This window comes from Enhydra lutris, unplaced genomic scaffold (assembly GCF_002288905.1).
Source record: "Enhydra lutris kenyoni isolate GAN:26980312 unplaced genomic scaffold, ASM228890v2 scaffoldscaffold53, whole genome shotgun sequence".
Lineage (NCBI taxonomy): Eukaryota > Metazoa > Chordata > Mammalia > Carnivora > Mustelidae > Enhydra > Enhydra lutris.
The window spans coordinates 13,642,641-13,657,399 of NW_019154137.1; the positions used below are offsets into that span (position 1 = coordinate 13,642,641).

The following is a 14,759-nucleotide window of genomic DNA, read 5'->3' on the forward strand; positions in this document are numbered from 1 at the left end:
GTTTCCCAGAAAGGCAGGAAAATGAGTGGAAGGAAGCCCTTTAAACTGACTAGAGCACAGCTTTGCTAAGAATTGCATGACAAAGTACAGGTGATTCTTCCCTGCTATGCACCCCTTCTGCTGCATTAATGCTAATATCAGTGGTTAACAAAGCAAATGTAATAACTCCTCTCCTCAAAGGACCTGTGTTTGCAGTTTGCACTCCTCAGGTTGGCAATCAAGCTGTTGGAAGAGGATTTTTCATATTTCTTGCTACCTCCTCACTAGAATTTTGATGGACAGAGCCCCATTTTCCCAGTGGAGAAAAACAAGGCACAGAGTCACGTCCCTACAACTACCAATGGAGGATTGGGGGAGAAATTAATTTGGGCTTCATGGACTTAAGCAACTCAGGTCTGGTCTACTACTACCAGATGCCCTAAACACTGAACCCCTTATGGTACTTGCCCCCATATGTATTTAAAATTTAAAAATACAAGGTCACAGAAGAAGTGTAATAAAATCCAACACAGTACCACCCCCCCATTGAAATATCAAATATCAAATTCTTTCTAAAAATAAATGTTGGTGCCCCTCCTATGCCAGTGCCCTGAGCAAAAAGTATAGACGGCGGAATCTGTAAGTCAGCGGCAAGTGGCCCCCCCCCCATACTTATACATACTTGACAATGCATTCTTTCTTCTCACTTGGAGATCAACCCCCTAAAAACGGAGGTTCTCAGGAAGCATAGCATCTCCCTCTTCCCTGAGGGAACCGCAGGGCAGGGGCAGTAAAAGTACTCTCAGCTTCGGGGCTCCGTGGGGACAAAGCTCTTTTTCTCCTACCACATTCTTGGTTCTGTAGAATGGAACAGTGACTTGAAATCAATTTTGGAGCTACCGAGAGCTGAGGTGATGCCTCCCCTAAAACAGAAGGTTCCGATTCAGGGCTCCTGGGGCAGACACTGCTTCCCCCCTAGACTGGGTCTCCCGAGGGCAGAGATGATGTGTCCCCTCAAACGTGGGAGTTTGTAGGGCTAGGATACAGCCTCCCCCTCAGATCTGAAGCTCCCTGGGACAGTTGCACCATCTCGCCGGCAAACTCCTGGGGACAGGCTGGCTTTTATGCACCCGATCGAGGGCTCCTGGGGGCAGAGATCTCCCCTCCCACTCAGATTCGGGGCTCACTGGGGCTGAGGTGGCGTCTCCCCTCAGACTCGGGGCTCCCTGGGGTAGGGGCAGGGTCCCACCAGAGTGAGCTCCCCGGGACAGGAGCTGCATCCTGGCCTCCCTCCGGGTGGGGGAAGGGGCTGTGGGATCCGCGGCCTCTCCTCCGGCGGGAGGGGGGGGCTGCCCTGAGGCCCTGCCCCCTTCGTGACAAGCCCGAGGTGTCCGGTGACCAAGACACTCCGAGCTGGGTGCAGGGTGCGGCTCAGGGCGTGGTCACCGGGGGCTACTTAGGGCGGCCTTGTGCGGGGACAGCGCGGAAGCCAGCTGAAGGCGGCCGGCACTCGGCGCGGGTCATGGCGTGGATCCTGGACTGCCTTTTCGCCTCGGCCTTTGAGCCCCGCCCCCGCCGTGGTGAGTGGGGCCCACGAGTAGGGGGGCTGGGGTGCTCTGGCCCCGGGCGGCCGGCGGCTGCAGCCCCGGCTGGGCGCCCTGGGGCTTGGCTCGCCGCCCCCTCGCCTCCCTTCCCGCTGGCTTTTAGCTAATTGTTCCTGGCTCCAGGGACTGCCCCGTCGAGGCCCCGCATAAATCACCAGCTTTGCCGGGAACCGCGAGCAATCCCGCTAATGGCCCGGCGGGACTCTGGGCGAGCACGGGGGCGGAGTCGCTGGCTCCGCCACGCAGGGAGACTGCGGAGCCCTGGGGCCCCACGCGCCGTCCCGCAACCCAAGGGCCCTAAAGCCCCGAGGGGGAACGTCCCCGGCAGGGCGGTCAGGGCCCAGGGACTCTGAAGATGGAGTGGAGGGGGTGTCCTTTCGTCTGAAGCTTGTCTCTCGCATCCCAATCTTAACTACAGAATATCACCGTTGGCCCCTTACAGTCGTCGAATTCATCCCCTTCATTTAAGAGATGGCGACACTGAAGCCCAGAGACGGCAAAGGCCTGCCCAAGGTCATATGAGTTGGCAGCAAATCTGGTTCTGCTGAAGCCCTGCCAACTGCCCACTGCCCCAAACAGTGGGGTCTTTAGTCTGGGTATTTCCTTGGGTGTCTGAAATCAATGCTCGGTTCCCCTTTGCCTGGGGAATCGAGGCATAGGTGTGCAAAGATCACAGCACGGATCAAAATGTGTGGGTGGCATTTCACCTCTTTCCTGGAACGGCTTCTATGAGGCACATTTTGGAAACCAATTGTTTTTATTTTTCCTTAAAGTTTCAGGAGACTGATTTTTTTCTTTTTGTGATTTCCCAGGACCCCCACCCACACTGTCCTTCACTCCCCCTTGGTAGGCCCCACCCCTTCCAGGCTGCCACCTGCCCCCACTGCCACCTGTTTTTCCATAGTCTCCACCTCCAAAATCTATATTGGTGAGAGTGCGTCATTGGTCACCAGCCATAGACCAAACCTGGGGCAGTCTGTTCTTTCCTCTGCCCCCTCACAGGCGGGGGAGGAGAGGCAGGGAGGGTGGGCCTCAGCTAACTTATTTCAGCAAAAATTTACTTTTAGTTCTTGTCAGCCTCAGCACCCTGCTGAGAATCATTCCAGGAGTCTGACATACTGTTAAGGGACTACAGCATGCTTAGCAAATTCAAGTACAGTCTCTGGCAAGCCTGAGAAGGAAAGAAAGTTTAACTTTTTGTTCTGTATGTTCTTTCAGGTTTATGTGATCCTGATAAATTGGAATAAAGTGGGGGAGGGAGTTTTATAAATGCCTTTTAAGGCCTTATGGCTCAGGCACCCCATACTTAACAAGGGGTAAGGGGGACTGTTCCACCCCTACCTGGCCTACAAAGTTGTGGTGTGACTCCAATGAGATCAAGGATAAGATGGTTCCTTTATGAATACCCTATTGGGAGGGCGTTAGTATCACACAAGGAAGCCCACTCCCATCTAACAACACCCTTGTCCTTTAGAATTTGAAGGCTTTTCCTTAAACCAAACCCAAATCTATGTCCTTCTGGCCCTGGCGCTGACCTTCATGATCCTTCCAAGGGAACTGCGCCTGCCCTCCCTGTTCCCCCACCCCCACTCACCTCCGTTCTTATCCAGGCCAAACCTCCCTAGTTCCTTCATCTGTTTAACATGTGACATGGCTGCAAGGCCCCTACCCGTATCTAGGGGCTCTTCTTTGAACACTCTCCAACTTGTGAATGCCTAGTGATCTGGCCAAAAGAGGACTTCCAGCTGTGCCCCTGTAAATAGAGTCCTGGATGGCTGACTTCCCCTCTTTTGGAAACGTACATTACACTCATGGTACACAGATACGTAGCCATAAATTCACACATATGTACACATTTCCACACTTAACACATGCCCACATACAAATCACGAATATGCGAACACACACGCTTCACATGCATAGCGTACTTTTCACACAGAGTACAATATGCCCACACTACACATGCACATTCTATACACAAATCCCATGTACATGCCACACAGTTCACACAAATAGTTTATTTTGGAAGTACTTTCGACTGAAACTTCCTTTAAAAAAAAAGAAGAGGTAAACCCAAGTTCTTTTTAGATTCTCCATTCTGTATTTAGTAGGTGTTTGTGTTTGAACCCAAGTGCAAGATTTTAGATTTGCTACTGAATTTCCAGTCTGGTAAGACCTGTCTCCCCACATATGCCGGTGGCACAACACTGCCTACCCCAGCTCTATTACTCATCCAATAGCAGCCAATTATCTATGATACACTTCCAAGATGCTGGGCCCTAGGCTCAATCTTTTATGTGTATGATCTTGTTTAAGTCACACTATCACTCACAATATCACTCTGCAATAAGTAATTAGTCTTTGGGTACAGTTTTTTTTTTTTTTTGACCAGGTAAGAACCCATTTATCGCATTCCCCCCCTGACAAATGCCATGCAACACGAAGCTTAGTTATTGATATTCCATAGGGTTATAATTGCCCAGGGTGCCTCCCTTCAGATGCCTTCCAGAAATCCTCTGGCATCAGAGGTGGGGGAAAGTAGCCGGCCACTGACTGGAAAGAGTGGAGCAAGTATTCTAAATGTTCTTTAAACCACAGACCCCTGCTTTCCGAGGAGATAGTTGGTATGTCAGAGTAATCTTTTGAGGTTGTCAGTGGACAATGGACAACCATACGAAGACATCTGGACAAGGCATCATTGAGATCTGGGAAGAATGGTGGCCCAGAAAGGTCTTCATTCCCAGGGAAAGGGACAGCACAATTGATCCACTTGAAATTGTCTCTTCCAGTTTGCTTTTGGCATTGGATTCAGTCTCAGACAGTTGGGCTTCTGTAAAGCAGCCAAAACTCTAAAGCTGAAGGGACCTTGGGGCCCACTTTGTATACAAATTTGATCTTTTCTTGGAGATGGAACCCAATCAATTTGCTAAGACCAGGCCTGGTTGAGCTGTAACAGGATAATTTTTCAGAGCTGGGGCAAGTTTGCCAGTGTGACACCCCTCTCCCCTGGTCATGCTATCTGACTAGCACCCCCATTCACCAGTAGCAGGACTTCCCAAAATTCCTTTGTAAATCATTTATTTGCACCTCAAAAGACATTTATCTGTAGGAAAAAAAATGTGCTTAGGTTCCTGGGTTAGCCCACACTTTACCCACCAGGAGGCTAATATACAGAATCTGTGTGATGAAAACTGGCTGAAAATAAAACTCTTGCAAAAAGTACCTCAGACTCCAGCAGAAGTGCTGACATTCATCAAGCTTAAATATCAAATGACGAAAAGCTTATTGGGCATCGATAGAGAAGGACACCAGGTCCCTGAGGGTGATTATGGCAATGGTGAAAGCAACATTGTTCCTTTGTTCACACTTATCTACAGATGACCCAAACATCCAACACTAGCGGAATGGTTAAACAGATTGTATGACATACCACTTGTCAGACTAGTCTACAGCCATAAAGATGGTGTTCATGAAGACTATGTAGCAATGTGGGAAACAGTATGATTACAATTGTGTCAAGTATGCATTTTTGAAAGACTGGAAGAAAATTCAGCAACAAGGTCAAGTAAGAGATTCTATTAAGTGGGTGTCAAAATAGTTATTTCTGTTTCTTAAAATCTTTATCAGGTTTGTTTTTACATCACTTTTGTAATTTAAAAATGTTTTCAAAAGATTATTAGAGGGCCTATGATATGCAAATAGTCCAGATGACAACCTAGAATCCCACTATACAGTGTTTAAGGGCTTTTTTCCTTCAAATTTTAGTTTAAATGTAATATCTAGATCAGGTCAGCCAAATGTGGTCTCCCTAATGACCATGAAGTGTCCTCTAAAACTGGTTGGGAAGAAGCAGAGCTGGTTTGTGTCCCAGGCCTGTTTTTATAATGTTGCGAGCAAGTTATTTAGTCTCTCTTCAAATGATATAATAATGCCTACATTTCCAGGTTATAAGTAAGAGAATCATATTCATATGTTAATATCAATTACACTAAATACCCTCTATGGTTCAGGTATCAAAGATGTGCTTTGTTCCTTCTCCAAATATTTACCATGGACCAGTCATTTTACATAAACGATCTCATTTAAAATTCATTACAACTCTCTGAGGTAAGTATTATTACCAATATTTTAAAGACAAAAGCTCAAACACAAACCAAAAGAAGAAGAAGAAGAAGAAGACGACGACGACGACAAAAACTCTGAGAAGTTAAGTAACTTGTTCACTGCCACACAGTGGCTGAGCAAGGATTCTGGCCCTGTTTGGTGTGATTTCAAAGCTTGAGTGAGATTAAAAGAGAGAACATTTGCAAAGCTCCTAGCCCTGTGCTGATATACAACAGACAATTACTGGGTGGTCTGTATGAGGCTGCTGCTGTTCCCTTGCCCAGAGTCCAAATTCTGGTCTTTGATCTATTTGATTACTTATAGATTCCTTTCTGTGAAGAAGTGCACATTTCAGCTGGAAGATGCAGTGCAAATACCACCTGTGTCCTCATTGCAGGGGCTCTGAGTCACTAGGAAACGCTTTCTGTTTCCTTCTGACAGTATCATTTGTTCTCACATGTATCAGCAGAAGTAGGTAGATGGCATGTTTGATGAGCCATGGCAGCTACTGTCACGTCTCAGAAACATCTCTTGGAAACCACACGGCTTGCTCAGCATGGGCACCCAATACCCAGCCACCGATAGGTCAGGGAAGCTTTGAAAGTGGCCAGGGACTATGCTAAACCCCTGGGTCGCCAGAGGTATGGTATGGCTGACCCTTCATTGCTTCCGCTCCCTCTTCCCTCCTCCAAGCAGAGGCGGCAGGGCCTCCTCAGAAGCAGCTATGAGTAAGCACTGGAGAAGTTTTTCTAAATTCCTAAATCCTCAGAGGGATTCAAGAAGAGATAATGCTGCATGCTGGAGTCTGGGGGTCAGTGAGTGGTAGCATGCACGATGAATAAGAGGGGTGGGGGAGGGGAGAAGGTGAAAGCATCTTCCAGAGACTGGGAACGCCTGGACCCCAGCCTCTCAGAGCTTTTTCTGGCTTCAAATTTCAGTACTTCTCTGCTTATTATACTTCTCTGGCATTATATCGACCCCTCTATCAACTTTTTAACCTTCCCCTACCACTTCCTGCTTAAAATGCAGCTTTAGCTTGTAGTGACTCGCTTTTGTCTCTAGAGGGAGGCAACAGCACCAGGGAGGAAAGGGCACAGATGGGGGTCTTCTCTCACTTTACCATTTTTGGCAAAAGGTAGATTTTACTTTCCTTTAACTGAGAACAGATAAACAACTAATTGGAACTTTATTTGTGTGCTGCAAAGTTTATCTCAGAAAAATACGCATCATCTCTCTCCTCATCATCCCATCTACCTCCCAACTTTGGTGGCTACTAGATAAAAGGTGGCCTTTGAAATCCCTTTTAATTTCTAGGGTAGCAGTGAATAAACAAAACAGGAATTGTGGGGGGCAGTTTAACCAGGAAATAGTCACGCTGTCATTCCCTTGAGTACCACGGCACATATTTAGGAGACAGGGTCAGGACTGGGTCTGCAGTGAGGGTTGGGGAGTTCAGGACATAACGGGGCGGGGGGGGGGGGGGAGTCTAGACATTGGGTAGGTAGTTTGAAACTTTCCTCCATGGAGTATTACCACTGAAACCTTGGTCTCATTAACACTGCCAGGAGAAACTGCAGAGTGAGAATTGGACTAAGGGTCCAGTTCTTCCCGGGCTGCATTAGGCTGATCAAAACATTGTCCTAAAAGAAGAGGGACTATTTCAAGAGTGTCAGACACATCAGTAATGAGGAAAATTGGCAGCTCAGTCAAGCAGCTTCAGTCTCTGAACAAAGTAGCTGAGACACTCAGGGGTATATAACGGGGGGGTGGGTACAGGGAGGGAATTAACCTCTTCTTGAATGTTTACTGTGCGTGTTAGGCATTTGGCTGGCGCTTTCCACAGTCTACCCCTTTCAGTCATCTGAGCATTTCTAAGGCAGGTGATAGTATCTCCAATTTACAGATGAAAAAAACAGATTCAGAGAGATGAACTAGCTGTCCCAAGATCACACAGCAAGTAAGCAATGGAGCTGGGATATGAACTCAAAGCTGTCTCACTCCTAAGCTCCTCTGCCCCCATGGAAAAGGCGAAGATTCTCATAGGTAAAGGGCTTTACTCTCATGGGGAAACTAAGATCTCTCTCCTCAATACAATTCACACTTGTGCCTTGCCCCTACAGGTTGTTTTAGTATGAAAACAAGCAAATTTCTGTTTACATTTGAGAGTAATGGGGGTTATTAGAGCATTTTTCCACCTTTACAATTCCCCATATAATCCTCATGTTATGAACTCCAAAGAGAGAGAGAGAGATGTATAGTGGGAATTTTAAGCTCCAAGGTGTGTGTGCGTGTGTGTGTTGGGATGGGAGGCAGGAAGAGAAACTCAGAAGAGGGAGAGCCTCACAGGAGTGACTTTGAGGAAGTGCAGGTGAAGCTGGTATATTCAGAGGAGGTGTCAGACTGGCCCACAGTAGCAGGAAAGCCAAATGCCTGAGACTAGATGGTGGGAGACACCCAAGTTTCCATGAACTCCTCATATGGGCAGTGAGTAACTTAGACTGGCCTCTCTATCATCTCCGCTTCCCTTTTTTTCAAAAGGAAACTTTCTGGCTACATATTAGTTTAGGCAATGTTTTTTTTTTTTTTTTCTGCCCACCCAGGATGAGGTGCTGACCCAGGCCCAGCTTGGCGGAAGCTTTATAGGTGTTCCAGCTCCTTTTCCAGCGCACACCAGGCTCATTTGTGCCAGTCGAAAGGGCGCAATAATAACAGCAGCAATTTAAATCGTGCTTCTCTCTTCCCCCCTGAAAAGTGGTGAAGTGACTCACCACAGTTCAATTGTCCCTCTCTATCCACCCCCTGACCCCTTTGCAGCAATCTAGGCTGGTTCCCCGGGGGCTGAGCTGGAAGCCGTGACTGGCCTGACACCCCCCCAATAAATGTGTTTCCCCAAATGCAATGTATTGTTTTAATTTGGATTTCTCATATGAAGCTGCTTGGAAAGCATTAGACCAGCATGAACCCCATTAGGCAAGTACAGTGCTCCCCACCAAACATGAATAATACAAAATGGGGCCATTCAGGAATCTTTTCTCCCGGGGGGGAGGTCTGCTCATTTTTCTATGTGCAGCTTCATATGAAGATGCCTGTCCTGTTTGAAATTCATTGCATAACAAGTTCTGGTGGTAATGCTGTAAAAACAGATCTGGGGGAGCTGTGAAATCATTCCCTCACTCCATCCTGACCCCTCAACTTCTCCATACCCAATTCTCCTGATCTTATGGCTAGAAAATACTCATTCTCTGATCTTTCTTTCAGCACCAGCCTAAGGAGAGCTCCCAGAACTGGAGCTGGTGAGGTGCTTATGAGCCTAGAGCAATTAAAGATTTTGAGGTGTCAACAAAGCAGGTAATTAGGTGGAGAAGGTATCAGCTGTCTGAGAGACAAAGAAAGTAATTATGCTGAACACTCTTGGTGCTGTCAGTAAACTCAAAAGAAATATTTGTTAGGAAATGATACTGTTTGATAGAGATTTCAATGCCTAGCAGAAATCAAGAGGCTCTTGGTGAGGCTGCCTGGTATAGAAGAAAGGATTGGGGAACATAGCAAACCTGTATTTAAATACCAGCTCCACCTTCCTCTGGCTGTGTGATCTTGGGGAAGTTACTTAACTTCTCTGAGCTTGATGTGTGATGTATAAAATAGCAATAATCATAGCTCCACCTACCCCACAGAGTCATTGGGAAGACTCAAGGTGGTAATGCATGTAAGAGCACTTAGCCTGATGCCTGGTGCACAATAAGTGCTTAATAAATGGTAACATTATTATGATGATCACTACTATTATTCTTACTATATACCGGGCATTCTCTACAGGAGCTCAGGGTTTAAAAGGAGAGACCAATAATTGCAGTACGATCATGTCATGAGAAGTATGAAGAGTGTAACTGTGGTGGCTCAAAGGAGGGAGCCCTCAACTGGGAGGGAGGGGTACAGAAAAGCAGAGAAAGATTTGTGACTCTTAGGTTAAGTCTTACAAAAAATAAGTAGGAGTTTTTCAGGAGGCCCAGGGGGAAAGGGATAACAGGCAACTGGATTTGCCCACACAAAGCCAAGGAGGTGTGAAACAGCAAGGTCCTGAGCAAATAGTTGGGCTCAGCTAGCAAAGACTGGGATGTACTGGTGGGGGAAGGGTTGTCGGGCAAGTGACCAAGAATCTCTCCAGTTTACTCCCACCAGCCCCTGCACCTCGCCCCTAGGTGGCCTACCTGGCCAGTCACGTGCAGCGCCCTCCTCTTCTTTCCTCTAAGCAGCCAGGTAAGCTCACACTGCCCCAGCGGGCCTGGAGGGCACCAGCCAGGGGCAGGCAGACCCAGACAGGACAGGTCAGGCCAGCGGATGACCCTGCCCCAGTCGCGGGCCCCTTCCTCCTTCCTCGTCCCAGTCCTGGCACAACGCCCCCACCCCCAATTAAAAAACAACAACAACAACAACAACACAACACCAAGCACACAGTCACTTGGATTCTCTAGACAACCCTATTCTCTCACACACCATAGTCACAGACTCAGGCTGCAACCCCACTCCAAAATTCACATGGTCTTCAACCCTCCATCTGAGCACATACACTAGCCACATGCGTCTCCACCACACACATGAACACATCACACCTAAAGTCCCACACACCCTACGCCTTCATGCACATGAACCTTTGAACACACACCTTAAGTAAGCTCACATAAAGACATCTCGCTCATGAACTCACGCACACACTATACACTCCAACAAAGGCCACCTGTAAACTCATATTGGCATAGCACATCTAAGGGTAAACACATACCAAACACACGTATGAACACGAGGTTCAACAGGCACACACATGCACACTACACACATATACACACTCACCACAGCACGGCCACAAACTCCGGCAGAAACCATACATCAAACACACCCACATTCAGATCGCACCCACATAGTCACACTATAATCAGGCACAAACACCGCACAAAACACACACTCCCATGTCCGAGCGCAAACCAAATACACTCCACACCAAGCACTCGGGCTAAAACGTGCGCCGCGCACACACGCCCCACACCCAGCCACATACCGAACGCACACACAGACGAACAGCACCCGCGCGCGCGCGCGCACACACACACGCGTACATGCATACATACATACACACACAGCCCGCCCCCTCCTTCCCGCCGGGCGGAAGAGTAGGGGGCGAGGAGGGGAGGAGGGGAAGGAAGGAGGAGGGAGGGATGGGCTGGCGAGGCAGTGCAGGCATAGACGCTCTTTTCCCTTTGACCTGAGGTGTTGCCCCCTTAACGCGCCCGTTCCCCCGTCCCAAGCAAAGGGGTAGAGTTGGGTCCAGGCGGGATCTGGTCGCAACCCAGGAAAACTGGAAGGTCAGGGGAATCCGCCGGAGGGTGGAGAGCGTGAAGGCTCCGCGGGGACCCTGCTTCCGCGTATAAACGACCCCCCCGGGAGGCTCCTCCTCCTGCACCATCCCCCAGACCCCTACACTGCATTGAACTTTGCCCCCCAAGGGGTGTTTCTAACTCCCCTCCCTGAAAGAGTGGACAACTGTTAGGGGTGGAGGGCTTTATTGGTTTCAAGAAGTAAGGAGTTGAGATCTGCAGAGAAGCTTTTTGCGAAACCTGTCCTAACCTAGCTTGAAGACGTCCTTAATGGAGAACTCACTATTTTGCAAAGCAACTAATTTTCTGCATAAAAATCACTGACCCCGCGCTGGACACATAGTAGGACACATAAATGTTCCTCCCTCCCGCTTCTGTCACCAAATCTGGTAGAGCTATCTGCAGCCCGCACCAGCCCGTTACAGCTCTTGGGCAACCGGTGAGTTTTTTTGTGTTTTGTTTTTTGTTTTCTTAGCGCACAAGCCCTCCTGAGGACCGCGGCCAAGGCCAGGGAGCCACTGGCTCAGGGGGCGGTAGAATCGCCAAAGGTGCTTTGTACTCCTGGCAAGGTAGCCCCCGCAGGAAGTTCTGGGGTACAGGCTACAGGGGTCACGCCAGAAGGCTCTCGGCCAGACGACCATTTGGCTCCTGTCGCCTGCTTTCCTCCTTTCTGTTGAGATGGACAGCGGGTGTAGGAGTGGTGGAGGAAGAGGATCTGCCCCCTACCGCGCATTGTGTAAAACGCGGTGCCCAGGCTTCCGAGAGTCGTTAGAGTTCGAATCCCTACTCTGTGGGGTAGCTGACTAGCTTAGCAAGTCACTGAATTAGGTCGGCGGGGTGGTTGTGAAGTTGGAAGGAGGAAACGCAAGCAAAGTGCTTATCCCGGACAAGATCTGGAAGATCTCCGTTCCTTTCCAGGCCCTCCTCCTCTCCCCAAGCCTCATCAAAGATAAAGATTTGAAAATTTGAGGCATTGAGAACTCAGAGGGAGGGATATGTGGCCCCCAGATGATGCCCCCAAGCCAGGCCAGAAAGCCAGAGGACGGACAGTGGCATTCAATTATTTAAGCCACAGTCTGTGTTTAAGGGAAATGCTTGCATCAGTGATTTTAGTGACGCCACTTGGGAGTCTTAAGACATTCCAGGTCACAGACCCAGTCCTTGGGGCAGCGGTGAGGCCCTTCTGTCCATCACCTCCACTCCTCACAGGTACTACCTATTTTATTTCTACCCCTGTTCTCCACCTTTCCAAGTAGCTGTGTTACTCTTTTCAAAAAATTTGTTGTGAGCACTCATTGGGTGCCAGGGACATCTCCTCCTACCTTGTGTCTTGTGGGTGCCTAGCACAGTGCCGGACACAGCGCTGTGGCTGTATACAGGCGGCAAAGATATGTCCTGGGTAAAATCTTTTGGAAACGCCGAGACCTGAGGGCACCAAAGGAGTTATCATAAGGAATCCAGAGAGAGGATTCCTGAAGTGGCACCTCAGGCACTGTGGGGAGGAAGAGGATGAAGGCTTTGGGGGATGGGCTCTTCCTTTCCTCCTCAAAGCGGTCCATTTCTAAGCCTGCCTGGAAGGGCGTTGTTCCACTGCTTCGGAGGTTTCTGTGGTCAATTAAGAAGAAAGCCTCTTTCCTGGAGGGCAGAGGCCCTGGCCAGCTAGAGGGTGAGTCACTGTCTCAGAGCTGAGCAGCAGAGGTGGCGCTAAAGTGGCAATGAATCAGTCCAAGATGACATGGGGAGATTACCTGAGTGAGGATGAGCAGGTGGATGAAGCAGAAGCCCTTGGGACTGGTGCTAAGTGGTAGAGTCTCTATATACAGATGCATAGAATCGGCTCCTAACCCACTTCCCTGCTTCCGCTCCAGCCGGGTCCCCAAGGAGAGCCCTGGCAGCCTTCTCAGAGGAGGAAGTAAAGTGGAAGGCACCCTTCCTTAGGGGGGTGTTTGGGATACTTGTGTTCCAATCCTGAGTCTGATGCTTGCTATGCTACCTTGGGAAATCTCTTTTCCCTCCTGTGGCCAACACCGGAAGGAAGTTCATGAGGTAAGGGTCTCTGTGCCAGGCCATGTGCTAAGTATTTTACTGATGTGATTTCACACGCTCTTTCCCATAGAGCTATAGGGTGAGCATTTACTCCCCCATTTTGCACGTGAGAAAATGGACACCAAGTGATCTTCAGTGATCTACCTTTTCACTAATATATCATGCAGTATTTATGTATTTATGTTACCAAGGTGATCACTATAACCCAAGCCAACAATCTGCTGTTTTTCTGCATAAATTGGCTCCGTATGCACTCGGGTTCAAATCACGTCTCCCAAATGCTCCCAACACCGACCTATGATGCTTTCCTGACGAGGCAGTTGGCTATCTGAATGGGTTTCTCTCTTCATCTTCTGTGTCACCCACCCACTCATAACTAAAAATTTTCTGTGGTGTATTAGTCTAAGATCCCACATTAGAAAGCAAGCATCACCAAGAAGATGCACCCCAATATCAGTCCCATATCACAAAGGTGGGGGAAGTGGCTTACGATGCTGCAGTGAGGAAGGGGGGCAGAGCTGCCAGAAGGAGGGGTTACAGAAAATTCCAACGGGGGGTGGAGAGAGAGAGATATATGCCAGGACAATTTGGACCAGCCTCAAATTGCCACTCCCTCCCTTCCTCCCCCTCTCCTGATCTGGTGCTCTAGAATGTATAAAGGGGTAGCACCCAGCCCATATTCTGCAGGAGGAGAGGGAGAGATCCTCTTCTTCAATGGAAAGGAAAACTGCCCTGAGCATTCAAATTACATTCCTTTTTTGGGTAAGATTTATTGAATAACTGTGGGGGGGGAGGTGGAGGGAGGAGGAGGAGGAGGAGGAGGAAAAGAGGGCATCTTCCTGGTCCTAATGGTGGTGAGGTGGTACTTCAAGTGCAAAGAACGCCACCCATGCTGCTACTGGAGCCAGAAGCTCTCTCCCTTTGCTAGGGCATAAGAGAGACTTGCCACTGGGTTTCTGGATCTCACTTCCAATCCAGGTCCCTGAGAGCAACCTCCCTGAACCTTTGGGGAGTCAGTCCTTGTCTCCCTGGTCTGCCCCAGTACACCTGGAGTCAGCATCTCCCCACTTTCCTCTCCCCTCCCTTTCATTCCTTCTCTACTTTGCCCAGGCTTTGCTTCCAGCTCCTTCCCTCTTGCCAGGGTCACCCATAGTCTCCGGCATTCTTGACTCTCCTCTTTCTTTTTCCATTCCTGTCCCTCTGCATCAACAACACCTTCCCTTTGTCCATTTACTTTGTCCAGGAGAGGAGAAAATCCAATTGGGGGGGGCTGTAATTGCATATTTGAAATTCTCCCCACTTGAGAGCTTGCGTTTATAAGACTGTATTATCCTTGTTGTATCAGATGTGAAAATTTAGTACTTGTGAATATTATATTTTTGCTTGGTTGAACAGTGATTTGTACATATAAGTGCTGGGCTGCAGATTGGAAGGGCAGCATTTTTTGGAAGAGGTATTAGAAGGTAAGATGTTTTGGGCAGGTGTGAGTGCCTTCTGATTTTGCAAGGTGTCAAGGAGGTACAGAAAGAAAGGTGAAGACTATAGTTTTGTGTGTGTGTGTGTGTGTGTTGTGGGGGTTGGGGAGGGGCGTTACTGAGACCATTCTCATCCAGGTGGGTAGAGGACTTTGTGAAGTCAGCTTCTGTTTGCTCTTGCA

General features: G+C 48.7%; 1 protein-coding gene across 1 annotated transcript in view; it reads left to right on the top strand.

The window, feature by feature from the left end:
- The first annotated feature begins 1,501 nt into the window (after positions 1 to 1,501).
- Positions 1,502 to 14,759, top strand: part of LOC111157303 (Rho GTPase activating protein 36) — a 30,089-nt gene continuing 16,831 nt past the window's right edge. The window contains exon 1 of the mRNA XM_022518610.1: positions 1,502 to 1,559. Within this exon, the coding sequence (XP_022374318.1) occupies positions 1,502 to 1,559 (58 nt within the window). The remainder of the gene's footprint in view (positions 1,560 to 14,759) is intronic.